This window comes from Hemiscyllium ocellatum, chromosome 12 (genome assembly GCF_020745735.1).
Source record: "Hemiscyllium ocellatum isolate sHemOce1 chromosome 12, sHemOce1.pat.X.cur, whole genome shotgun sequence".
Classification (NCBI taxonomy): domain Eukaryota; kingdom Metazoa; phylum Chordata; class Chondrichthyes; order Orectolobiformes; family Hemiscylliidae; genus Hemiscyllium; species Hemiscyllium ocellatum.
The window spans coordinates 51,254,247-51,280,316 of NC_083412.1; the positions used below are offsets into that span (position 1 = coordinate 51,254,247).

At 38.4% G+C, this 26,070-nt stretch overlaps 1 protein-coding gene across 2 annotated transcripts in view; it reads left to right on the forward strand.

Moving 5' to 3' along the window:
- LOC132821040 (uncharacterized) overlaps positions 1 to 26,070 on the forward strand; it is a 99,616-nt gene that overhangs the window by 34,670 nt on the left and 38,876 nt on the right. For both annotated transcript variants that reach the window (XM_060833531.1, XM_060833532.1), the window contains exons 5-15: positions 1,275 to 1,322; positions 1,404 to 1,522; positions 3,634 to 3,787; positions 7,424 to 7,563; positions 8,357 to 8,483; positions 10,467 to 10,502; positions 15,100 to 15,248; positions 17,273 to 17,399; positions 21,440 to 21,582; positions 21,667 to 21,793; positions 24,901 to 24,933. In XM_060833531.1, the coding sequence (XP_060689514.1) occupies positions 1,275 to 1,322; positions 1,404 to 1,522; positions 3,634 to 3,787; positions 7,424 to 7,563; positions 8,357 to 8,483; positions 10,467 to 10,502; positions 15,100 to 15,248; positions 17,273 to 17,399; positions 21,440 to 21,582; positions 21,667 to 21,793; positions 24,901 to 24,933 (1,203 nt within the window). The remainder of the gene's footprint in view (positions 1 to 1,274; positions 1,323 to 1,403; positions 1,523 to 3,633; positions 3,788 to 7,423; positions 7,564 to 8,356; positions 8,484 to 10,466; positions 10,503 to 15,099; positions 15,249 to 17,272; positions 17,400 to 21,439; positions 21,583 to 21,666; positions 21,794 to 24,900; positions 24,934 to 26,070) is intronic.

The following is a 26,070-nucleotide window of genomic DNA, read 5'->3' on the forward strand; positions in this document are numbered from 1 at the left end:
GGGAGTGTATTCTGCTGCTTTCACTATCTAGTATATGTGGCTTGATGTCACACTGTGAGTTCATGTTCAAAGCAAATTCACTGAGGAGAAGGCAAAGGCAAGAGCTATCTTCAACTTTAAACTTGAAAGTAAAACTATTCATTATTCCTTCATACTGAATAAATATAGCAGGCTCTAAACTTAAAGGGCAGAATCTTCCTTAACCCTGAATGATCTGGTGTATGATGAGAAATTTGGAGAGATCAGGTGAGATATCCAGGGAAACCCTTGTCAATGACAAGACCAAGTTGCATTCTCCAACGAAGTCCTGGATATTGAGATGAGGTTCTCACTAGTGAGTGGCAAGAGGCCTACTATCAAGGATTTTCCATTATCATCAAATTTCATTGACCTCCTCCTTCTTTATCGCTTTTATTATTACATAATCTCACCTCGTTAATATGCAATATTAATATTTCCCCACTTATTGGATTGAAAATAGATACCAAGAATTCCTAGCATGAAAGTTACTGTGGGTACCTGACGACTCCAGCTTGTTGCTTGCTCCTCTGATGCTCCACCTTGGATATCTGACACTAGCACTTGGGGGCATCTGCATGGACAGTGACTGATGGACACCACACAATCCCATGCCACATCTGCAATCCGATTGCAGTTCACTTCTGCCCTTCAATGCAACACTTTGAAATAGTATGTATCATTGCAATGCTGCTACAAGGGCACTGTGCGCGATTGGACAGCCACTAGGCTCATGGATTGGACCAGGCTGCATCTCAGGGCTGCTCGCTTGCTCTCTTAGCATTCAACTACTTTGATGCTGCTTGGATACTCATAGTGTCTACAACCAGTCACTAGAAGTCCAAAATTTGCCCATTGCACAAAGAAAGCAACAGCTAGGGCGCCAAGCTGCAATTTATATTTTATAACTATATGGCACTGCCTTGTTTTTGCCATATTTCCTTGCTTTTGCTTCATAAAGGTAATAAAAAGACTTTTTTCCATTTTCATTACCAAAGTCAATCTGTCACTAGCAAATAGATCTTGTGTATACGGATCAATTAGTTTCTGCTTTCCTAGGATGGAAAACTAACAGTGATGAGCAATAAAACCCCCGGTAAGTGATAATCTCTATTAGAATATTTAGTGTTAAAATTAATTATTTAGATTTATTTTTAAAAAGTAACATGCATTTAACACAGAGGACTATGTCAACGTATAAGACTGAAATATCCAAATAATTACATTTATAATTATATTGCACTACTTTTTCACAGGGTCTTGTTGGAAACAAAAGTTTGAAAATCAACCCAAGACCAGGGAAGGTAAGTCATTGCTTTTAAAAACACTTCACATCTCCAGGAAATGTTTACTATCTGATTGAAAATCCCTTTTTTTAAATTTAGGTGGTTATTTATGATCAATTAAACTTTCATGGAAATAAGCATGAAATCTTCACTGATGTGCCTGATGCAACAAGCTGGATTTTTTCTGAAGGAATCTCATTAAAAGTTGTCCGAGGATGGTAAGAAAATTTGATTCTTGCCTAGTGATGAAGCTTTAGAAGACAATCAATAATATAATTTATGAAGTACTTCTGTGTCAATTGAATCTGCATATCTTTTTAAAACTGCTAAATTTAAGCCTTCTGTCGGGAATTAACGGAACGTAGTCAACATATTTTACAGAAAATAGTTTTGACAATAAGATATGTGAAGATTTTCTGAAGTATAATGTACTATCATAGGTTGCATTAAACCTTACTTTAAACAATGGTGTAAGTTTGTGATGGTGAACCAGCAGCCCATTTTACGTCACTCTTGATCTTGAATTTCACTAAAGCTTGAGACAAAATACATGTTTAGACTTTCTGCCATTCCAGCTCCCCTATATGGGGCTGTCTCTTTCATCTCCGTCCTTTAAAATCAGCCCATTAAAATTAACATCTTACTGTAAACTATTGTTAATATGCAGCATTCTAATCTGTGAACAAATTTCAGCTTTGATTTCTGGCTCTATTTGGCAATTCATTCCATTGTGTCAGTACATCCTCTATATCCTTCTGCTCAATCAGGAATCCGGATGTACTATTTCTCTATTTAAATCCTTACACAGTAGAACAATTACATTACAGTGAATGAATACTGTCATTTTTCATCCTTCCTTAAGACCTCTTGAATTGTTTGTATTCCACATCCTGACCCATGTACAATAAACATATGTATACTTTAGCACAATGTTAACTAATGAATCCAGTTTCCAAATTTTGTTTGGTTTGCTAAAATATACACGTGTTTATTATAAAATCTTATTAATGATTTTGTTTGTGATTTTACGCAATCTGTCGTATAAATACTTTGCTATGTCTCCTTTATTGATCTTTTGGTTGGCCTTTAGGTGTCTGCAGTTTGTACAAATGGATCTTCAGATTTTATGCAGCCAAAAAACCAATTGTTCCTAAAGTACTTAGAGTGAAGCATAGGAATTGAAATAATTTCAATTTGGAAGCTCAAAATCAAATTTTCATCTCTCCGGTCGTTCTAGAAACAAGGTGAAATAAGTGTGTGCCACTTTAATCCAGATCCAGTCAAAACACAGATCCAGCTAGCTAAAAGCAAGGGGCTAGATATTACATGAGCCTGCTGGGTGTTCTCCAGCAGGAGGGTCATGTAAAATACAGGATGACTCCAATTTATGAACGTCTGACTTACAAACTGTAGTACTTATGAATGAGACCCTGTACTAATTTTAATGTCTAGGATCCAATATACAAACATTTGCCATATTTATGAATGGCTATTTTGTACTGTACAGTATTGTGTTCTGACTTACGTACAAATCGGTCAAAAGAAACATACTCAGGAATGGAGCCCATTTGTAACTAGGGATCACTTGTAGGTCAGATGGCTAGCCCATCATCTAAGGTCATCCTGATAATATGGCTGGGGTGAAATTGGAAATTTGTTAAAAGTTCATTTGAACTGAGTATACCCTGCACAGGCTACAATACAGTTGGTACGATAGTTGTGTTTTATGAAATGTTTTAAATGGAAAGAAGGGGATTATTAATTTCAGAGGGTGGTCTTTGCCAATTGGGGTCACCACCCCAGGGAGATAGTACTCCCTCCTTCATTCCTAGCCAGCTATATTTCAAAACATTTCCCCACAACATTTTCAGCTCCACCCTCAACCAAATCCCTAATGCTGGGCAATCTCTCCCTTGTGACTTACTTCGATACAGGATTCCAGTGAGTGGCCTTCACAGGTGTGGCCACAGTCCCAGCAGCACTCATTAAGGAGCTCCAGTGCTCCTGGAGTCTCCAACCAGTCCACTGTCAGTGCCAATAAAAGTCAGGACTCTGCCCTACACTCATTTAGCATGCTCGCAATGCTTTATGGCTGTTCTCTGGCTGTTTGCACATTGCTGACCTTTCTTCCAGACGGTTTAGCTATCTGCCCATAAATTTCTTCCCAGCTTCACTGGAGCTATAGTACAAGCAGATCCACCCTTTTTATACCAACAGAGATTGAATTGACAGGTTGAACAAAGTTGATTACAGGTATTCTGGAAAGCCTTTGCTTGCACTGTGTTTTCCCAAAATGCATCTAATTTTTAAAAATTATTTCTCATTCCAGTTGGATATTGTATGAAAAACCTGAATTTCAAGGCCAAACATATGTACTGGAAGAGGGACACAGAGAGTTAGATGTACTCTGGGTTGACAAGAACTTGCAGATGAAACCCACAACCATAAAAAATGTGATTGGCTCCATTAAAAGGATTGTAAAGGTGAGCCAACACCACATTAAAAAGTGACCGTAAAATACGTAAGTAGTTCCCCATCATTCAAAAAATCAAGGGTAAATGATCCCATCCATTTTTGCAGGAATGGATCAAAGAATCAAAGCTGAGAGCTTGGAGGAAATTGAAATATCAGATATTGTTTGAGGAACTTAGATATATTTAATTACATTTGACAAGAAATATATTCAGCACTAGTACATATAAGACAGAGCCTTGAAACAGTACAGCTGTATGTCAGCTAATTGGATTTGTCGAAATTGACTTTCTTAACAATTACAAATGTAAGTGGCATTTCATAATTAAGTTTTAAAAGGTCACTCAATGTTTCTGCATTAATCCCAAGAAATCTTTAATTAAAAGAAATGTGACATTTTCTTGCAAATATTTTGCATTTAGAGCAAAGAATTAAAGGTACAATGAAATCAGTCATTATTGGGTATTATGTTAACCTCAAGTGTATACCATTTCATCTAGAACTGGAGCACCATAACAGCACTTAAAGTAAAATTAGCTTCTATTCAAATTGACAGAATTTCTAATACTTCCCCTCTCTCCTGTTTCCTGTTCTTTTTCTCAGCTTGAGTTTCATTTTTCTTGCATCCAGCTGAGGCACAAAGTGAATTATTTAATCTATGGGGAAATTGCTATCATCAAAACCGCTTAGAGCTGAGTAAATTAAACTATAAAGAGTGTGGTGTGGTCACCAACTTACAGAGTAACATCACTCCTGTTCATTTAGAAGTTTAAGTGAAAGTTAGATGTGAGTCATGTGCTGAGGAAAGTATAACCCAGGACAGAGTAGGAGAAGCTGCACAGATGGTGGATTTGTATTAGGTCAATCAATTTTACTTCTGCACAAGTTTTCTGAAATCCAAAAAGTGTTTAATTCAAATAACCCTCAATGTGGGAATGATACATTTCACTTATGTTGTATTGAATACTGTTTGTCATACAAACATTTTATACTTTCATATCAATTCTGGGTTCTTCTATTTAAAGTAGCGAGCAGTAAAATTTGCTAACAGTACTTTGGACTTCAAATCACCCAGAGTATTTTTGTTTGGGATTGGGCTCTTTATAAAATCGAAGTCTTATACCAGTTTGAGGACATTCCTGGATCAGGAATTATGATACATTATCATGGCTCTACCTGAATTAATGTGCACACCTTATCATTGCAGGAGTTTGAGTGATGTGTTTCCATTATGTTGGCCCAGTCCCTTGTCGATTGTGTCAATAGCTGAAAGTGACTACAGTCACTTGAAACAGATAATGCCAATATTGGAATTACCTTCAACTCCTAAAGGTGGAAAGTTCTGCCTGCGTATTCTGCTTGGATTGTGGATTATACTGATGCAGGGAGAGCTGGAAACATGACTGAAATGAGTGATATGTAGGTGAAGCAACAGGTTCACCTGGCGTAAGTTGGCATCAGGAGGCCCAACTCTTTTTAAGTTTTAAGTCTCATTTAAAGACTGCTGATAAGCACCCCTAAGGCTGCTCAGCACTAGTGGTTGGAGGCTGGGCAATCAGCCAGCTTCCATACTGCGCTAAGTACCAAGGCAGGTCTTGATAGGTGAAGAGGCAAATCTGGTTTTGTGTCTTGAACAGGCTCTGTGAGCCTAAGGGCATATTTGCATACTTAAGCAGCTTTATGCTGTTTAAAATTTCTCAGGCATTGACAAACAAACTAGGGCAGCCAGGCTCCTCCTCCTGCACCCTTAAAGGTTCAGCTGCTGATTGCCAACTGGTCAGGTTAGAAATGGGAAATTCTAATGTTATACTGGATTCCCCAGTGTAAATGGCTCTGGCAAGCTTGCTGGTGTTGTAGGGCTGATCCTGTGCCATTTAATGGTCTTCAAACCTTCAATTTTCTGCCCCCATTGGAGAGGGAGTCCTGTCTCCAAGAGCTGTCAACAAATCATGTTCCAGCAGTGCCAGCAAGAGTAGTGACTATTACTGGGACTACAGTGTGCCCACTGAAGAAGAGAAGCCATAGAGGAACATGAGAAGGAGGTGTATCGGAGCTTTTGCTGGGGCTAGGCTGGCAGTCCCCAGGGATAAGGAGGGTTTGATGGGGAATCTGAGATTGTCAGGACTGGAGGAGCAAGAACATATGTCAAGAACAAAGCTCACCACTGAACGAAAAACCTGGCTTGGACACTAATGTGATTTCCCCAACCGAGGTGGCTGGAGGCTTCTTAATAGCCTCAGTTGTTAGTCATAGAGTCATAGGTACAGGCCCTTCAGCCATCATGTCTATGCCAACCAATAAACACCAAACTACACTAATCCTATTTACCTGCACTTGGTCTACTGTGCCCTGGCATTTTTAATCCTCTTCTAGGTTCTTTTTAAATGTTGTTTACCATCCTTTCAGGGGCATGTTCCATATATCTTTCACTGGGTAAAAAATAATTTCCTCAAATCTTCTTACTGCACACCTTAAACATGCCCTCTGGCCTTAGATACATCTGCCTTGAGGAAGAGATTCTCACAATCTATTCTATCTATGCTTCTCATAATCTCCCTCCTCAGCTTCCTCTGCTCGAAGGAAAACAAACGCTGCCTAACCAGTCTCTCAAAACTGAGACTTTTCATCCCAGGCAACATCCTGGTGAATCTCCTCTGCATCCTCCCCAGTGCAATCACCTCCTTCCAATAGTGCAGTGACCAGAACTGCACACAGTTCCTGTGTGGACTAGCCAATGTTTTGCAAAGTTATAACAAAACTTCCTTGCTTCTATATTCTTCTCCCCGGCTAATGAAGGCAAGCATCCTGTATGCCTTGTTTACCACCCTGTGCTGTCACCTTCAGGAATCTATGGACTTGTATATCAAGGTCCCATTGTTCCTCAGTACTCCCTAGGGATCTACCATTTGTTGTATATATTCTTTCCTTATTAGGTCTCCAAAATACATCACCTCACACTTATCGGGATCAAATTCCATCTTTCATTGCTCTGCCCAATTTACCACCTGAGCAATATCAGACTGTAGCCTGAAACCATTTTGCTCACTATCAACAACACCACAAACTTTTTTGTCATTCATAAGCTTATAGAGGAATTAGGTCAGCCCACCCACTTATAGATCTGAACTTGGAAGTTATAAGAGGAACATTGATTATCCAGCATTCAATTATCCGAATATTGGATTATCTGGCAAGATCGCAAGGTCTCGATGTTCGGCTAAACTGTTATCTGGACTTCGATTATCCAGAATTTGATTAACTTAACAAAGTAGTACCTGCTTGTGGATAATTGAGGTTCCTCTGTATACCTTCCAAGTTCAGATCTACAAGTGGGCAGGCTGACATAATTCCGCTGGTAAAATACCCATACAGGGCAAGAAAAGGCGTAGATCATATTGTATATGGGTCTGAAAGGCCCTTCATCATGAGTAAGCATGCCCATACATCAGCTAGTAGAGACAGTGCTGCAGCCATGTCACCCAGTTTTATGCCCCCCCCCCCCAATACTGCCAATCCATCCCAGAAGGACAGTGACTTTGCAGCCTAGAGTTGGCAATTCAAAATTCCACTCCACCACTGACACAATGCTTCAACAGGTTCCAGTTCAAAACAAGCTAACTGCCTAGTATTTATATTTCTATTTCCAGAATCACTGCATTCCAGAGATTGCAATCTTCCAAGAACCTCAGCAGAATGAGATTAAAATGTACCTGCACAGTGAAGTCACCTGTTTAGAGGAATTTGGAATACCATCCACGGTATCTTCTATTATTGTCAATTCAGGAATGTGAGTGAGCTAAACATGTTTTGTATTTTATGCAATCTATTTTACATTCCACACATTTTCTTGTTCTCAAACACTTATAAAAAAACCGAGCTATAGACTTGTAGTTGTTCGCACAATGAATCTTTTCACTGCAGGCAGAAGATATTAACCGAAACTCAAACAAGTTCCTGTGTTCCTTAATCTATGTTTTGATAAGACTTTTGGACCCAGGAATTTCATTTAAAGGTGTAGCAGACAAGTTGTCGGAATTCCACTGATTTCTGACTTGATCCTTCAGACCAGCACTCAATGTTTCAGGGAATTTCTGAGTATTAATTTAGTGTTCCTCTTCACAGCCTATTGTGCTGAATATTTTCTGTTTTAATTTCAAGTTTACAGAATCTGCAGTATTTTAGTTTTGTTCCTTTGTGAATTGTCAGTCTTCTCTTCTGTTTCAGATGGAGAAATTGACATAGCATCATATGATCTGGCTGTCTCCACTAAATTAAGTGTTAATTGGGCTGGAATTTCAATTTAACCTTTCTAGTTGGATTTTATATAGCTGACATTTATTAGTTTTTTTTAAATTTATGAACTGTATTAGCAACAAGACCTATAGTGTGCAATGTTATAGGTTAAATTAGTGACCATTGGTGCCATGATGTGACAGTGTGCTAAATGCTGTTTTGTATTCATTCTCAATGAGTTCACAATAAATTATTTATAAGCTCATCATTATTACAGACAATCTATACTATAAGAAATTGTTGCTAATCTCTAGTTAACCTTTTTCAAAATATTTGTTCTTTACTAGTTGGCTTGCTTATGATAAGGCAAATTTTGGTGGTCACTGTACTCTGCTAGAAGCTGGTAATAGTTCAGCTCCACCATTGACTGAACTAACCTTGAACAATATCAAGTCATTACGGCCTCTGGAAATGGTGAGGAAATAATTCATGTTTTATTAAGATATAGGCTCAGAAAATGTTTCTTGAAAAAGTATTTCTAATCCTTTCCACCTCAGGGCAAAAGTGAGGACTGCAGATGCTGGAAATCAGAGTCTAAATGAAAGTAGTGCTGGAAAAGCACAGCAGGTTAGGCAGCATCCTGAATGGATACATCAGGAATCCTGATGAAGGGCTTTTGCCCAAAACGTCGATTTTCCTGATCCTCGAATGCTGCCTGACCTGCTGTGCTTTTCCAGCACCACTGAGATATAATGAGCATGTCCACCTAGATTCAATTGTCTCTGTTTGTGGAAGTCAGAAAGAGAATTCTGATTGACACCTTGAGAAATATTTTGATGTGGGGAATTCCCTGGCTACTATTTGACAAAGGCACAAATGTGACTGTAATAAACATCACATCATGAAGTACTGTTCTGAATTAAATGTAAATAGAGGAAGGCTGTAAAAGAACAGTTGATTAAAAATGCATGTGGTAAGAAAGATATGTTATTGCTGGAGGTGTGGCATTGAAATTTATTTTAAAAGATAAAGGTGAGCCCACATTTTCCAAACACATAATTATCTTGGAAAAGTAGCCTAATGACAAATTAAAACAGAAGGTGATGAATTGTCCATCGAGCTCACCATTTCTCAGCATTAGCTCATTTCTAATATCCCTGTCTCTGTAGCATAGGAATAACCTTGACATCTAACAGTGTATAAAAATGTATTATGCACTCATTACCTTGCAGATAAGTTCTGCAGTAAAATGAAAAGGTGCCGATGTATGCTATTGTGTACTTCAAAAGTTGGAAATTCATCAAAACTAAATATGATGCAGCGAACGGTGCTGATTTCAGTAATGGTGAAAATCCCAGTGATTCTCCCAATTTAATTTGGATGCAAAAGTGATCTCAAGAGCTGGAAAATTACATATTATAGTCTTGTTCAAAGAAAAACTATAAGGATGAACCCAATGCACTTATCAGTTTAATCCTGGTGATGGGAGTTTTTTAATAAATTTATTCCTGAACAGAATAAACAGTCACTTGTACAAGTGTAGATTTGTTAAAGCAAAAGTTAAACCATGTTTAACTAATTTGACCAAAATGTATGATGAGGCACCTGAGGGCTAATTAATGTAATGTAATTGATATCATCTATATGGACTTCCAAAAGATGTTCCAGAAGGGGGTTAATCCCAACCTTGCCTTATTTTCCCAATTTTCCCATCTGATTCTCCATTGCCCACATCTTTCCGGGCTGGTAGAATTCTCCCCTTTGAGTACAAAAACAAAGAAGTTTGCTAAACTTATTCAATACATTTGTTCTGCCTCAACTGGAGTATTTTGTACAATTTTGGACACGCACATTAGCTGTTGATGACATTAGAGAGCGGGCAGAAAAGATTTACGAGAATAGTTCCAAAATTGAGAGACTTTACTTCTGTGGACAGATTGGAGAATGTTGGGGTTTCTCTCCTTACAGGAAATGCTTGAGAGGAGATGTAAAATGATGAGGGTCTAGACAGAGCAGATAGAGTGAAATTGTTCCTATTGGCAAAAGGAGAGAAAACCATTGCAGTTTTAAGTTGCTTCACAGAAATAAATAGACAACGTGAAGGAAATGTCTTTAATAGAATGAGTGATTAGGAACTGGAAAGCATTGCCTTAAGAGGACTGGAAGCAGATTTAATCAGAGGTTTCAAAAAGCATATGAATAAACACTGGAAGAAAAGATATATGTAAAAAAAATTATAGGGAACGGGTTGGTAAGTAGGACTAGTTAAAGTTTTCTTTCAGAAAGCCAGCATGGAGTTGGTGGACTGAATGGCTTTCTTCAGTGCTGTACCTATACTTCAATACTGTGATTTGATGACAAAGTGTCATTCCATTTTGTTCATGTTCTGTAAGTACAAAGAACCTTCACTCTGTTAAATTAATAAAATACAGTTACTTTTGATTTCTTTTCTTTTAGGGTGGACTGAAAGTGGAAAGGCCTATGGCTCCTAAGGTGTGTATCAGTCCATTAATTTCAAAATGGAACAGCTGTGACAGGATGTTTTCTTTCGCAAGTTGCCAACCCTTACTGTCACTAAATTGAAACAAATAACTCCAGGGATCAACTTTCCAATGTTTGCCTCATTCTGACACAGTTTTTAATGTGCTCAGTTATTTCTGACTTAGCAAAATTCTGTTGTTAATTCATTGTTGTAAAATCAAATAATTCTCATGTACTTTGCAAGTGACTGCTGATTTAAAAACAGCAAACATCTGAAAATAAAATCTGCCCTATTATTTTTTTCAAATTACAAAAGCTGCATTAGTGAGGCAAACAACTTGAAGCTTAAAAATCACACAACACCAGGTTATAGTCCAACAGGTTTAATTGGAAGCACACTAGCTTTCGGAGTGACGCTCCTTCATCAGGTGACTGTGGAGGGCTCGATCATAACACAGAATTTATAGCAAAAATCTGCAGTGTGATGTAACTGAAATTATACATCGAAAAATTGATCGTCTGTTAAGCCTTTCATCTGTTAGAATACAGTGATAGTTTCACTTCTTTCATGTGTAAATCACAAAACCTTTTTTTTAAAGTTGCATTCTCGGGTTAGCTGCTAACAATGCAACCCGAGAATGCAACTTTAAAAAAAAGGGTTATGTGATTTACACATGAAAGAAGTGAAACTATCACTGTATTCTAACAGATGAAAGGCTTAACAGACAATCAATTTTTCAATGTATAATTTCAGTTACATCACAATGCAGATTTTTGCTATAAATTCTGTGTTACAATCGAGCCCTCCACAATCACCTGATGAAGGAGCGTCGCTGCGAAAGCTAGTGTGCTTCCAATTAAACCTGTTGGACTATAACCTGGTATTGTGTGATTTTTAACTTTGTACACCCCAGTCCAACACTGGCATCTCCAAATCATAACTTGAAGCTTAATATGGACTTAAGTTAGTTATATTTTGTTGCAATTTCTCAAATGGAATTTGGTTGATAGAGACTGGAGTGGTGAATTTCACTCCCATGTCATGTTCTGCAAACCAAACCTGGATAAAATTTGGCCCAAAGGTCAGATTTTCATTCCAGGGTTGGGGCTGGGCAATCCCAGAACAAGAACGGAGGCTGCCAAGTGTGAGCCATGATCTGGGCGAAAAGCTTGCCTCTGTTCTCCATCCCTGTGTTGAAGTCTAACACAAAAAAAATACGAAAGAACAGCCCTCTAGCCCTAGCACTTCATGAATGCTTCCCACACACGTACATATACCATTCTATGCTCCATCCATGTCACCACCTATGCCCGCCACGCATAACGATGCACATCTGCAAATCCTTCATGGTTCTCCATGTCAACCGAGGTCTATCCCATGGCCTCCATGCTCTCCATTACAAACTATTATCTCTGCCTATTCTCCAATCTCTCTCAAGTGTTCTTTGTTCACCTATTCTGCCAAATTATGCCATTCCATATTCCTACCCACTATCCTTTGCCCTAATGCCTACTGCATCAACTTATCTCGAATCCACCTCAGGATCCATGCAGTGATTGAGATAAATTAAAGTTATATATAGTTCTGAGAGTTCATTGCATAGAATCATAGAGTCATAGAGATGTACAGCATGGAAACAGACTAGCCTCCACCACTTTCTCTGGCAGCTCATTCCATACACGTACCACCCTCTGCGTGAAAAAGTTGCCCCTTAGGTCTCTTTTATATCTTTCCCCTCTCACCCTAAACCTATGCCCTCTAGTTCTGGTCTCCCTGACCCCAGGAAAAAAACTTTGCCTATTTACCCTATCCATGCCCCTCATAATTTTGTAAACCTCTATAAGGTCACCCCTCAGCCTCTAATGTTCCAGGGAAAACAGCCCCAGCCTGTTCAGCCTCTCCCCTATAGCTCAAATCCTCCAACCTGGCAACATCCTTGTAAGTCTTTTCTGAATCCTTTCAAGTTTCACAACATCTTTCTGATAGGAAGGAGACCAGAATTGCACACAATATTCCAACAATGGCCTAACCAATGTCCTGTACAGCTGCAACATGACCTCCCAGCTCCTGTACTCAATACTCCGACCAATAAAGGAAAGCATACCAAACACCTTCTTCACTATCCTATCTACCTGCGACTCCACTTTCAAGAAGCTATGAACCTGCACTCCAAGGTCTCTTTGTTCAGCAATACTCCCTAGGACCTTACCATTAAGTGTATAAGTCCTGCAAAGATTTGCTTCCCCAAAATGCAGCACCTCGCATTTATCTGAATTAAACTCCATCTGCCACTTCTCAGCCCATTGGCCCATCTGGTCCAGATCCTGTTGTAATCTGAGGTAACCCTCTTCACTGTCCACTACACCTCCAATTTTGGTGTCATCTGCAAACTTATTAACTGTACCTCTTATGCTCACATCCAAATCATTTATGTAAATGACAAAGAGTTGAGGACCCAGCACCGATCCTTGTGGCACTCCACTGGTCACAGACCTCCAGTCTGAAAAACAACCCTCCACCACCACCCTCTATCTTCTACCTTTGAGCCAGTTCGGTATTCAAATGGCTAGTTCTCCCTGCATTCCATGAGATATAACCTTGCTAATCAGTCTCCCATGGGGAATCTTGTCGAACGCATTACTGAAGTCCATATAGATCACATTTACTGCTCTGCCCTCATCAATTCTCTTTGTTACTTCTTTAAAAAACTCAATCAAGTTTGTGAGACATGATTTCAGACACACAAAGCCATGTTGACTATCCCTAATCAGTCCTTGCCTTTCCAAATACATGTACATTCTGTCCCTTAGGATTCCCTCCAACAACTTGCCCACCACTGAGGTCAGGCTCACTGGTCTACAGTTCCCTGGTTTGTCTTTACCACCTTTCTTAAACAGTGGCACCACATTTGCCAACCTTCAATCTTCCGGCACCTCACCTGTGACTACCGATGACACAAATATCTCATCAAGAGGCCCAGCAATCACTTCTCTGATTCACTGCATTGAAAAATAACAAATATACATTTTCCATTTTTGCATACCTTCAACTATTTAAAGCGTTATAAAAACAAACATTTCATTCTAGTGGACATTTCTTTATAAGAACAAGCTTTGGAATTCATAGTCCCACATCAAAGAACCTTTCACGTATCGCTGTTAATCAAAGTGAAAACAATGCACTTTCTCTATTGTAATGATGGATGGTTCTGAAATAAATCATGCAGCAGTCATCCAATATTGAAAAATCTTAGTTTTGTGTTAACAGAATGAAATAACAAGAAATTTTCTTTTAATACACAAGCAGGTTTTTTTTCAAAGAGTTAATTAGCAGGACTTTTCATACTCTGACAGCCTGACATTTCCAAGTTGGGTGTTCCTGACTGATCTTGATATTTTTGACAGCTCCCTTGACAGGGATGCTTGCACTTTTCACAACTCCTATTGAAGGTCTTCATGATGCTTTTGACAAATCGCTTTGTCTTGCTTTTAACAATTTTGACTGTTTATTTTGACAAGTCTACTGACAATTCCAATGAGCTTGACAGTAATGCACTTATGCACATTTTACACCCATTTATGCCTGTTTTTCACGAGTTCAGAAGGTATCTTACCTCCCCAAGAGCACCTGACCACCAAAGATGTCCCGGGACCAAATCCAAAGGATCTATCTTATTTTTGCTGATGAATCCACAATGTACAGATGTGCTTTGGCCCGGCCTAATCTGCACAATTTGCAATTCACACTCCAAGGCTCTGAAAATCCCACTTTAGTGGGAGCAAATAATTTAAATGGCTAGCTGCTTTGATAAAGTGCACGTGCAAGAAATGTGCTTCACCCACTTTGTTTCCCCCATGAAAATAGAACATGTTTTCTTCAGAGATGGAACTAACAGTTTTTGGCCATTTCTGCCTTTTTTTGCCAGAGAGGTTCTCCAGGCTGGCAAAAACCTAGGCATGGTGCTGACTCTATTTCCTGGAATAATGACACAATGATCTCCTTCAGAACCAATAGAAAATGAGTGTTCAAGTAAATTTTGAGCACTGCCTCAAGACAACAGAACAATAATATTTGAGCTCACAATAGTACTGCTGCATATAGATTGCACTTCAGCAAGTACTTTTTCAAAACACAATTAGAGGAATTTTGCACATAGCAAAAGCTTTGAAGTCATCAAAAAGTCTTGCCCAATGTGATAAAATTACTGTTTTGTACATGAAGTTGGAATGAATGGATTTTCTAATCTACATAGATGTTCTGAATTTAGTAATGATGACCACAGAAATCAGTTATGGCCAAATACAATAGGTTCTAATGTTCATTCTAAATCAATTAAGTAATATTTACAGAAGGTGCTCTGCAACCTCCAATGGTCTGTGGTATGTATAATTTTTGTTTTGGTTAGATTTACAATGTCATTTCATTGCAGAGCAATCCCACCCATAAATTTCTGGAAAATCTTCGAAAAAAATTAGAAAATGGCATTCATCAGATTCTTTACAAGTTAAGATTTTGACATTTTTGTGAAGCAACACACCAAGTAAAAACTAATCTCAACTTTGTTCACCTAAACTTTGTAAAATGTGATTGCTTTTGCTTCTTACTTAGGTTATAATATTCGAAAAAACATTCTTTAATGGACACTCCAAGGAAATTTGCAAAGATACATCAAATTTGAAAAGTCTTTGGGAGGATGTTCCTGACCTAAACATGAATGACATTAATGGAGTAGGTTCAGTAAGAGTACTTGGTGGAGTGTGAGTATTGTTAGAAAATAATTTTTATGAAGTAAACCACAGTATTTTGTTAAATTATATAATTTATATATATATATATACACATACACACATTATATATACACACACATACATACAAAATCATACATAGATATGCATTTATTTCATACTTAATTATGTATTTTGAATTAGTGACTGGAATTTTAATGTGAATTTCAAGATGTTTTGTACATATTTTTAAAGTAATTTTGTTCACAAGTATAAAGCTAATGGTAACATTGACAAGAAATAGACAAAGCAGCAAGCTTGATTCAGCTTGTCAAAAGTCTCAAATGATCATAAATAAAAGCAGAATCCATTGGTGATAATTTAGCCCTTTGACACTGAAATCAATAATGTATTCTGCCAAAACTATTAAGTTACTGTTAGCCCTAAATAATTAAACAGAAACATTCAAAATTTGACAGATAATGTAAAAATAGATGTTATGTTTAATCATTGCCCAGAAGTAAGAATGCGTGTTTTATAAATATCTTCTGTCAACAGATTAGCATGGTCTCCTTGGTGGTCATCTACTTCTGCCTTAAAACTATTCAATAACTTTTCCCCCACTGCTATCTGAAGAAGAGAGCTCCATACCCATGACCTTACAAGAGAAAATTACATTGACGCTTACATCAACACTTTTTGTTCAACAGACTGTAACGTTTATTTGTATGGAACTGATTATGGTTGTTTTTAGAATGATTTTTCTTATAAAATTTGGACATTACAGCAGGAGAATGGCTGCTCTGCTTCTCGAACGTGTACATTCAAACAAATAGATGTTTCTGCCCTGAGTCTATTTTTTTCAATCAATCCAAATTCTCTTTTGTCATTAGCATCTAGAAATGATTAATTTCTGCCTTGAACACACTCGATGATTAAGCTTCCACAGCCCTCTGAGCAGAGAACTCCAACAGTTCACAGATTAATCCTGATTGAGGAAATTGCTCCTCTTCTTAGTCTTAAATGGCTAATATCTTATTCTGAAACTGTGTTCCCCAGCTTTAGACTAATCAACCAGGAGAACCCATTCTTACGGCAACTACCCTGTCACTCTATAATTTTTGTAGGTTTCAATGAAATCATTGCTCATTCTTCAGAAGTGTAGAGAATACATGCTCAGTTTTGTCAATCTCTTATCATAATCCTGGGGATTAGTTGGTGTACTTCTTCAATGGCCATTACATCCTTCTTTAAATAGGGAAGTCCAAAACCATAATCAATACACCATGGTTCCATACAATTATAATGAAACAGTTTTACTCCTGTACTCAAATACTCTTGTCATGATGTTTGTCATATAATTTGCTTTCCTAATTGTTTGCTGTACCTGCACCAGACTTCATTGATTTATGAATAAGGGCGGGGGGCGGGGGGGGGGGGGGTAATGGAGTAGTATTGTCTGGATGACTAATCCAGACCCCTAGGGCAAAGACGGGGGTTCAAACCTACCATGGTGGGACAGTGAAATTTAAGCTGAATAAAAATCTGAAATGAAAAAAAAACTACCCAAATGCCAACTATGTCAATTATCATAAACTCCCATCTGGTCCACTCAGGCCCTTTATGGAAGAAAACTGCCATCCTCATCTGGTCTGGCCCACATGTAACTCCAGATACACAGCAATGTGGTTGCTTGACTCTTAACAGCATGTGCAAAGTAAAGAAAATTCTTTGAATTAACTGGGAATGTTTATTTTAACATTTCTTTGTACACTGATTGAGAAATATTCCACTGGCTCTTTGAGACAATTTTCACTCTTGACACAAATGTACATAGTGTATGGGCCATCAATTTTCTACTTCCTTTCCAACTAAGATGAATACTGGATATGAACAAATGGTTTATCTGCAGCTGTCTGTTTTACAGCGATGAAGAAAGTGAAAGTATATCTGTAATGTATAGAAAGAAATCTATTTTTGTTTTTAAAAAGTAATACATCCCTACAAACAACATTGTTTTAAACAATATAATAAATTTATTCTTCTTTACTATTCAGCTGGGTTTGTTATGAAAAGGAATGTTACAGTGGTCACCAGTACCTATTGGAGGAAGGAGAGTATGAGGATTGGCAGGCATGGGGTGGATTTGACAGTACAGTACAATCCATGCGATACATTCAGGCAGTAAGTTCCCTTTTACATTAGACTATTTGATTCATTCCTATTCATTTCAAATGTCTTCTTTAGGTCTATTCCTATCTGGGCACCATAATGCATTTCTGAATTTGGAAAAAAGGTGGTCAGAATTATATTTCTGTCTTGTGCATAAACATTCCTATCACATATTGCATGGCCAATTGGGATTGTTTAATCAGCTTTCGTTCTTTTTTAAGATAGTTGCTGTGGGTTTGGAAGTTGCTGTTGAAATAGACTCTGTAAGTTACTGCAGTGCATCTTGTAGATGGTGCACACTTCACTCTCACCTGACACAAAGGTTATTGGAGGTCAACCATTTCAGCTCCAAGACATCTCTGCAGGAGTTCCTCGAGAGAGTGCCCCAGATCTAATCATCTTCAACTGCCACTGTGCATAGGTAGTGGAGTGAGTGAATATGGAATATGTTGGATTGGGTGCCAGTCAAGTGCGCTGTGTGTCCTGGATGGTGTCAAGCTTCTTGAGTGTTGTTGGAGCAGCATTATCCAACACACTCCTGACCTGTGCTTTGTAGATGGTGGACAAGCTTTTGGCAGTCTTGAGATGAGGTACTTGCTGCAGAGTTCCCAAACATCTTACCTGGTCTTATAGCCCACTATTTATATAGCTGGTTAAGTTCAGCTTCTGATAAATGGTAACAACCTGAATGGGGGTATGTAATAATAATAATGCCAGTATTGAATGACAATGAGAGATGGTTAGACGTTCTCTCTTTTTGAAACTGGTCATTGTCTGACACTCGTGTTATTTGCACTAATCAACAACAACCAAGCCAGAATGTTGTCAAGATCTTGCTTTGTTCAGACACAGACTGCTTCAGTAGCTGAAGACTCCAGAATGGTGATGGACTTTGTATAATTGCTACTGAACATCCTCATTTCTGGCATGATATTGAAGAGATGGTGGATGAAGCAGCTGAAGATGTTGGGTCTGGGACACTCTCCTGAGGAGGAATTCCTGAAAAAGATGTCCTGTAGATAAGGTGGTTGACTTCCAATGACCACAAATATTTTACTTTGTGTCAGGTGAAAGTGAAGTGAAAGTCACCATTTTCCCTGAGGATCATAAGTTGTTCTCTCATTATAAAGAGCTGACGAATGGTAGGTTGAACCTGAGGGTCATCATAGCCAGAGACAAGGGGCAAGTTAAGAAGGCAGAGCATTCATGATGACTCTGTGGTACAGGAATTGAACATGTGGGTTGCAAAGCAGCAGCCCTGCTAATTGGTGATGATCAGTGGTGAGTTATCCCCGATTGCCGCTGAATTGAGGTTTGCCTCAATCTAAATTCATCTAAATGCTGCCTTGATGCCAAAGGCATTCACTCTCATTTCATCTGTAGAGTTCAGCTTTCCAATCTGTGGTTAGGCTAGAGACTGTAATGAGGTCAGAAGGTGACCTAGGAGAACTCAAACTGAGTATGAGTGAGCAAATTATTGCTGAGTCTGTGCTGCTTGATCAGACAGTCACCAACACTTTCCATTGTTTTACTGATGTTCGAAAGTAGACTGGTAGTGCACTAGTTGGCTAGGCTTTTTTAAATCCTGCTTGCTGTCACATGCATGCAAGTGTTGTAGCTAAATTGGAATAGCTTGGTTAGGAGCTCAGCTAGTTCTGACTGACTGATTGATTTTATTGTCACGTGTACCGAGGTACAGTGACAAGCTCCTTTGTTTACAAGGAGTATGAATAGATCCCAACCACCCCGTGGCTCAACACTTTAACTCCCCCTCCCACTCCACCAAGGACATGCAGGTCCTTGGACTCCTCCATCGCCAGACCATAACAACACGACGGTTGGAGGAAGAGCGCCTCATCTTCTGCCTAGGAACCCTCCAACCACAAGGGATGAACTCAGATTTCTCCAGTTTCCTCATTTCCCCTACCCCCACCTTGTCTCAGTCAAATCCCTCGAACTCAGCACTGCCTTCCTAACCTGCAATCTTCTTCCTGACCTCTCCACCTCCACCCCTCTCTGGCCTATCACTCTCACCTTGACCTCCTTCCACCTATCGCATCTCCAACGCCCCTCCCCCAAGTCCCTCCTCCCTAACTTTTATCTTAGCCTGCTGGATACACTTTTCCCCATTCCTGAAGAAGGGCTTATGGCCGAAACGTCGAATCTCCTGTTCCTTGGATGCTGCCTGACCTGCTGCGCTTTTCCAACAACACATTTTAAGCTCTGATCTCCAGCATCTGCAGACCTCACTTTCTCCTCGTATGAATAGATCATACTAAGCAAGGCTGTACAGATCAAAAAGTCTTAGACAGAGGCACACAGGTCTGAAACACAAGTCTTCATTATCTTTGCCGATCGATTGTCAGGGCCCAAAGTTTTTTTTTGGTATCCTGTGCCTTCAGCCATTTCTTGATATGTGGAATGAATTGAATTTCCTGAAAACTGGAATCTGTAATGCTGAGGACCGCAAGCAGAGGTTGAATTGGATCATCACTCAGCACTTCTGACTGAAGACTGTTTCCACAGCTTCTGCCTTATCTTTTGCATTGATGTGCTGGGATTCCTCCATGACTGAGGTTGAGGATATTTGTGCTGCCTACTTCTCCACTGAAGGGCTTATGCCCGAGGCGTCGAATTTCCTGTTCCTTGGATGCTGCCTGACCTGCTGTGCTTTAACCAGCAACGCATTTTCAACTGAGTTAGTTAATTGCCCACCACATTCATGGCGGGATGTGGCAGGACTGGAGTTTAGATATGTTGTTTGTGGGAGCTCCTTGCTCTGTCCATTGTGTGCCATTTACATAGATTGGCACGCAAATAATCCTGTGCTGTATCTTCACCAGACTGGCACCTCATTTTTAGGTATGCCTTGTGCTGCTCCAAACAAGCCCCCTTGCATTCTTCATTGAACCAGGGTTGGCCTTCTGGCTTCTTGTAATTGTAGAGTATAGGATGTGCCAGGCCATAAAGTTATAGATTGTGATTGAATGCAGTTCCACTGCTGATAATGATCCATGTCACCTCATGGATGCCCAGTTTTGAGTAGGTATTTCTGTCCAAAATCTACTGCATTTAGCATGGTAGTAGTGCCGCATCATCAGGAAGTGTATCCTCAATATAAAGATGGGATTTTGTGTCCAGAAGGATTATGCAGTGCCAATACTGTCAAGGACAGATGCAGCTGCAACAGGTAGATCAGTGAGGCTAAAGTCAAATGTTTTTTCCACTTCTGTGTTTCCTCACAATCTCCACAAACCCAGTCTAGCACTATCCTCTTGCGGACTTGGTCAGCTGAGTCAGTAATGGGATTATAAAAAGTGATTAACATTCTGTGCTCTTTCCAACCTTGGAGATTCTGTCCAAGTTGTGTTCAACAATTGCTACTGCCTATAAAACAGGCAGAAAAGAGCAGAATCATAGAAAAGTTTGAAATTCTGCAAGCTGGCACACAAACACGCTGGACTTGCTTGGCACTTGTTGCTGTGAGGGTTCCCTAACATGAAAAAGGTTCTGTTTGCTCCTTTGCTGTCTGACAGCATTGATCCAGTGGGTCCCAATATATTCTTCTCTCCACAGTCACCATTGCTACCTTGGAAGAAGAGAATCTCATAACACCAAATGCTGTTTCTGCAACCCAGCTGGGGATTAGTGAGCCAGTGGTTTAACATCTTTTTCTGAAAGATGCATCTTCATTTTGTTCCATTCATGGTGAAAAAAATGCTGTACAAAATATGCAAAATGCAAGTATTTGTTTATGCAAATAGACCCGAGTTACAAACAAATTATGCTTGTTTAAATCCCTTAATAATTGAAACATATTGTGGTAAAATCCCCAAATGATTTACCTGGATTAGGATACAGGGTGAACTCTGAATGTGATTCCTTTCTTATGCCTGGAGACAATATACTGATTATAATGCTGCAGGGTTAAAAGAGGCAAATGGACATTGAAAGGGATAGATAATTCCCACAGATTGTGAAATCTACACCCCTCATTGGGTATTGTGGAGTTTTTTTTATAGTGACAACATTTTAACTATCCTTTTCACCAGGATTATATGAAGCCAGAAATCACATTATTTGTGGAAGCAGATTTAAAGGGTGACAAGACTGTTTTTGTTAATCATGACATTCCAAACTTGAAAATGGTTGGACATGGAACTGTGACTCAATCAATTGAAGTGAAAAATGGAGTGTAAGTATATTTTCAACTTGCCTAGAATTGGATATTGTACGTGCCATTTCACAAACTAATCCTCAACTCGTATCTTTAAATTAGATGGGTGGTGTATCATGAAGAACATTACTGTGGAAAGCAGTGCATTCTAGAAAAGGGAGTGTATAGAAACTACACTGACTGGGGAGGAAATGACGGCTCAATCATGTCAATACGCCCAATACAACTGGTAATTTTTCTTGCCTTTAGTAAGAGTGTTTGCTTGGTGTGTACATAGTCAAGGCAAAATGAAGGTTGCACTTTATTTGAAATAAATGCAAGAACAGTGTTACACCATTAAATAAAGAGAATGCAGGAAATGGTGTAACCTCTCAGTTCTATATGCAGATCAGGAAAGTTGGGCTAGAACACATTTCTCTGTATATGAGAAGTTTTAGAAGACCTGATAGAGGTCTTTAAAATCATTAAAAGGACTATTAAGCTAGACATAGAGAAAATGTTTCCACTTGTACACGAACCCAGAAATAGAGGCTATAAATATGAGGTAGTGATTTATAAATTCAACATGAAATTCAGGAGAAATTTCATTCCCTGGAGAATGATTCAAATGTGATACAGCCACATAATTGAATCATACAGCTTTGCTATATTTAGGGAGCTAATAAGTAATTACAAGAGGGAGAAAGGAATAGAAGTATATGTTGATTAGGTTAGATGAAAAACTAAAAAGAGGCTTAAGTGAAGAATAAACACAAACCTAATGAAACAAATGACTTGTTTCAGTGCTGCAAATATTATGCAATATTGATATTCAAAAGAATTCAATATTATTCTCACACAAATTGTGATAAAGATGAGCTTTGTGTTATCGGAGGCTAAACGCTGACATGGATAGGGCATTTCTGAAGATAAAAAAAGAGAATTGTGTAAACATTTTAGCAGATACAGGAAAATAACAAAAATGCATACTGATAGACAATTTCTGAAGTATTGTAGTATGGGCTACTCGGCCAAACAATGTAATAATTCTAATGGTCAGGAGTATGCCCTATGTCCAGACTCCTTTACGCAACTACATTTTGAAACACTGAAAAACTGAGATTTTCAATGAATGGAAAGTCATCCAAAGTTTACTGACCACCATACTTAATTTCTGATCTGTTCTCCATTGTATGCAATGTACTACAAGCACTTTGCCATAAAATTCTCCCCATTTTATGTTCAACATCGAAATTTGCTGAAACTGCTCATTAACTGGATAAGTGTAGCCTGTCAATAGGAGATCACAGCCGAAACACCTAGGTTTCATTGAAAATTAAATACAACAATTTGGGCCTTTAAACAAACTAAAGTGCAGTGCCATTTTTGCCATAAATTTACTTAATCATTCATTCCCCACATTGCAAATAATAAACTTCAAAGTCCATTTTTAATTTTTTTTCCCTGTTTATTTTTTATTTATTTTATTAAACAAGTTACAAAACAGTTTACAAAAAACATTTACAGCTGTACAAGAGACAGCAATTTTACAAGGGAGAGGAGCAGCAAAGCTAGGCCCCAAATCCTACCCTTCAACCATTTTACAGGGAGATGAGGACAAACCTCAAATCCCAGTTCCACATATGACAAGACAGTGGCAATGACATTTGTTCATTAGACAATACTGTTACATACAAAAGTGCAGACAATACAGACCCAGCAAGCCCCCACCCCTCCCCCCTTCCGACCACTCTAAGGCAGACCGCCCCTACCCACCTAAAGTCCACTTTTAAATATGTCATTATATGTAAAAGGATTGGTTAAGGAAGAAATTGCTTTATTTCCAATTTGCAATAAAACTACAGGAGTTATGATACATTCAGACACATTATACGTACAACATATATAAAAACAAACATTTTTGTTCTAATACAAAGGATCGGTGATTCAACTATTAACAATTCTGTATTAACCATGCCTCTGAACCAAACTGTACAGATTCATTCTTCTGCTTAACTTCATTGTTTAATTGCCTGAAGCCAGATTTACATTCTTGATCCAAAAGAAACTTTCTGCAAATGTTGGAAATTGGAAAAAGAACATATGTGACATAATCAGGAGGTTGACAGCATCCTTGGAGAGAAACAGAGTTAATGTTTCGGATTGTGACCTTCTGATGAAATACCTCTGGATCAAAAAACTTTACTTCAGTATGTAAGATAAAAAGAATTTGCAAGTGTCCTAAAGGCATTTTCAAGACAGGGAAATGCTTTTGTGACTAAAGTTTCAAAACTATTTTTGAGACAATACAAGGTTATATGTCCCAGTTGTTGATTTACTTACGTACCATGGATTAAGTCAATTGAGCCCATGATTTGGCAAATGGTGCACACTGTGATGGTCATTCTTATCTGGGGGAATTGCTGCAAAGCAAGGCCACTGTCTGTCAACACTATCTGACATACTGTCCCTCCCAATCCTAAGAATAGTATGATTTATATGGCTAAGACTGGCATAAGTGAATAGGGTGTCCTTAGGTGAAGAATTGAAATTCCATGTCCAAAAACAATATGGTGATTCAAACTAATTAACGGGTTTTGGATATTCAGCTGTCAAGTTATATTTGGGTTGAAATCAAGTTGCTTATATAATAGGCTCCATTAGAAGTATCATGACCAATGGAGACAGTGCTTCAAGTAGCAGATTTTTACAGAGAAATGTAAGGAGATCCCAGTCATTAGCCAGTTCTTATTGTTTATTTATAATGGCAAAATATTTTACAGAAACTTAGGAAACTTACAGTTTAATAATCTACCTTCCTTTCTGAGGCAAAGTATGCCCACAGTAATGAATGTTTATCACTTGTATTAATAAACTCTTTAGAAAATATAAGATAAACCTATGTTGGCTCTGCAGATTTGTTCAACGCAGCTCAAGGAGCTAAGTGTATGCAGGCTGTTTCCATTAGACATATGTCCATGGAATTTTATAATGGAAATATTTAAAAATGAACAAACAATTTATCTCTTTAAAATGGGGATTAAATTGTGTCCATGTGTGTTGGTCCACTTATTTCCCACTTTTGAACCTTAATTCAACTGCAAGCCACAGTTTATCTTGAGTCAGTGATCAACTTGAGAGGATTAAAATGTTCCTTTGCAGCCCACCATTCTTACTGAGAAACAACATATTTCTTAACATGAAATGAAATGCCTGATATTTATTCTACAATTAAAAACATTCTCCTCTCTGTTAAAATTCGATGAATTTTGTATTAACAACTTACTATTTAGACTATAAAAATAATAAAGTATATTGTGTTCTGATTGATTAAATATCCTATGAATTGCATTACAGGAACTTGTTGGAGGGAACGAAGTGCAGTTTCAGGTATAATATACATTAATTGCAAAAAATTAATTAAAATTAAATAAAATGTTTTGTTCAATAGAAAATTATTATCCAATAATTTTCACTTGTATTATCATTACTGACAATAACATTGTGAAAGGAGGAATGAAGCAAATTTATCCTCAGTGAATAGAACAAATGACTATCTTCATCAATGATGTGTTAGATGGTTTTAGCCTGTTAAAGCACATCTAAACCAATTGTGGCATTTCTTTTTGTTGGGTTATAAGTTTGCTCATTGAGCTGGTAGATTTGTTCTCAGACATTTCGTCACCATGTTAGGTAACATCATCAGTGAGCCTCCGATGAAGTACTGGTGGTCTATCCCACTTGCTACTTATCTGTTTTGGGCTGTTGTGTTGGGTGATATCACTTCTGGTTCTTTTTCTGAGAGATTGGTAAATGGGGTTCAAATTGATATGTTTGTTAATGGAGTTCCAGTTTGAATGCAGGGCCTCTTGGAATTCTCGTGCATGTCCCTCTTCATCTGTGTGTGTGGTCATGTCTTTTGGTGGCTAGTTGGTGATCATGTATCCTGGTAGCTAGTTTCCTGCCTGTCTGAGCAATATAATATTTGTTGCAGTCCTTGCAAGGTATTTTGTATATGTTTTTCATTCTACTGGTTGTTGGTACAGGGTCCTTTAAATTCATCTGGAGCTGTTTCAGTGTGATGGTAGGTTTGTGGACTACCACCATGCCTAGGGGCCAGAGTCGTCTGGTCATCATCTCTGAGATGTCTTTGATGTATGGCAGGGTAGTTAGAGTTTCTGGGCATGTTGTGTCATCTTGTTTTGGTCTATTGTGTAGGAATTGACAGACTGCATTTATCATGTACCCGTTGTTCCTGAATACATTTTACAGGTGTTTTTCCTCAGCTTCTCTTAGCTCCTGGGTGCTGCAGTACATTGTGGCTCATTTAAACAATGTCCTGATGTAGCTTCATTTTGGAGTGTTGGGATGATTGCTGCTGTTGTTGAGTATCTGGTCTATTTATGTGGCTTTTCTGTACATGCTGGTCTGTAGCTATCCATTGGCTTTGCATTCTACTGTAATATCTTGGAAGGGGAGTCTATTGTTATGCTCTTCCTCTTTGGTGAACTTTATACCGGTAAGGAT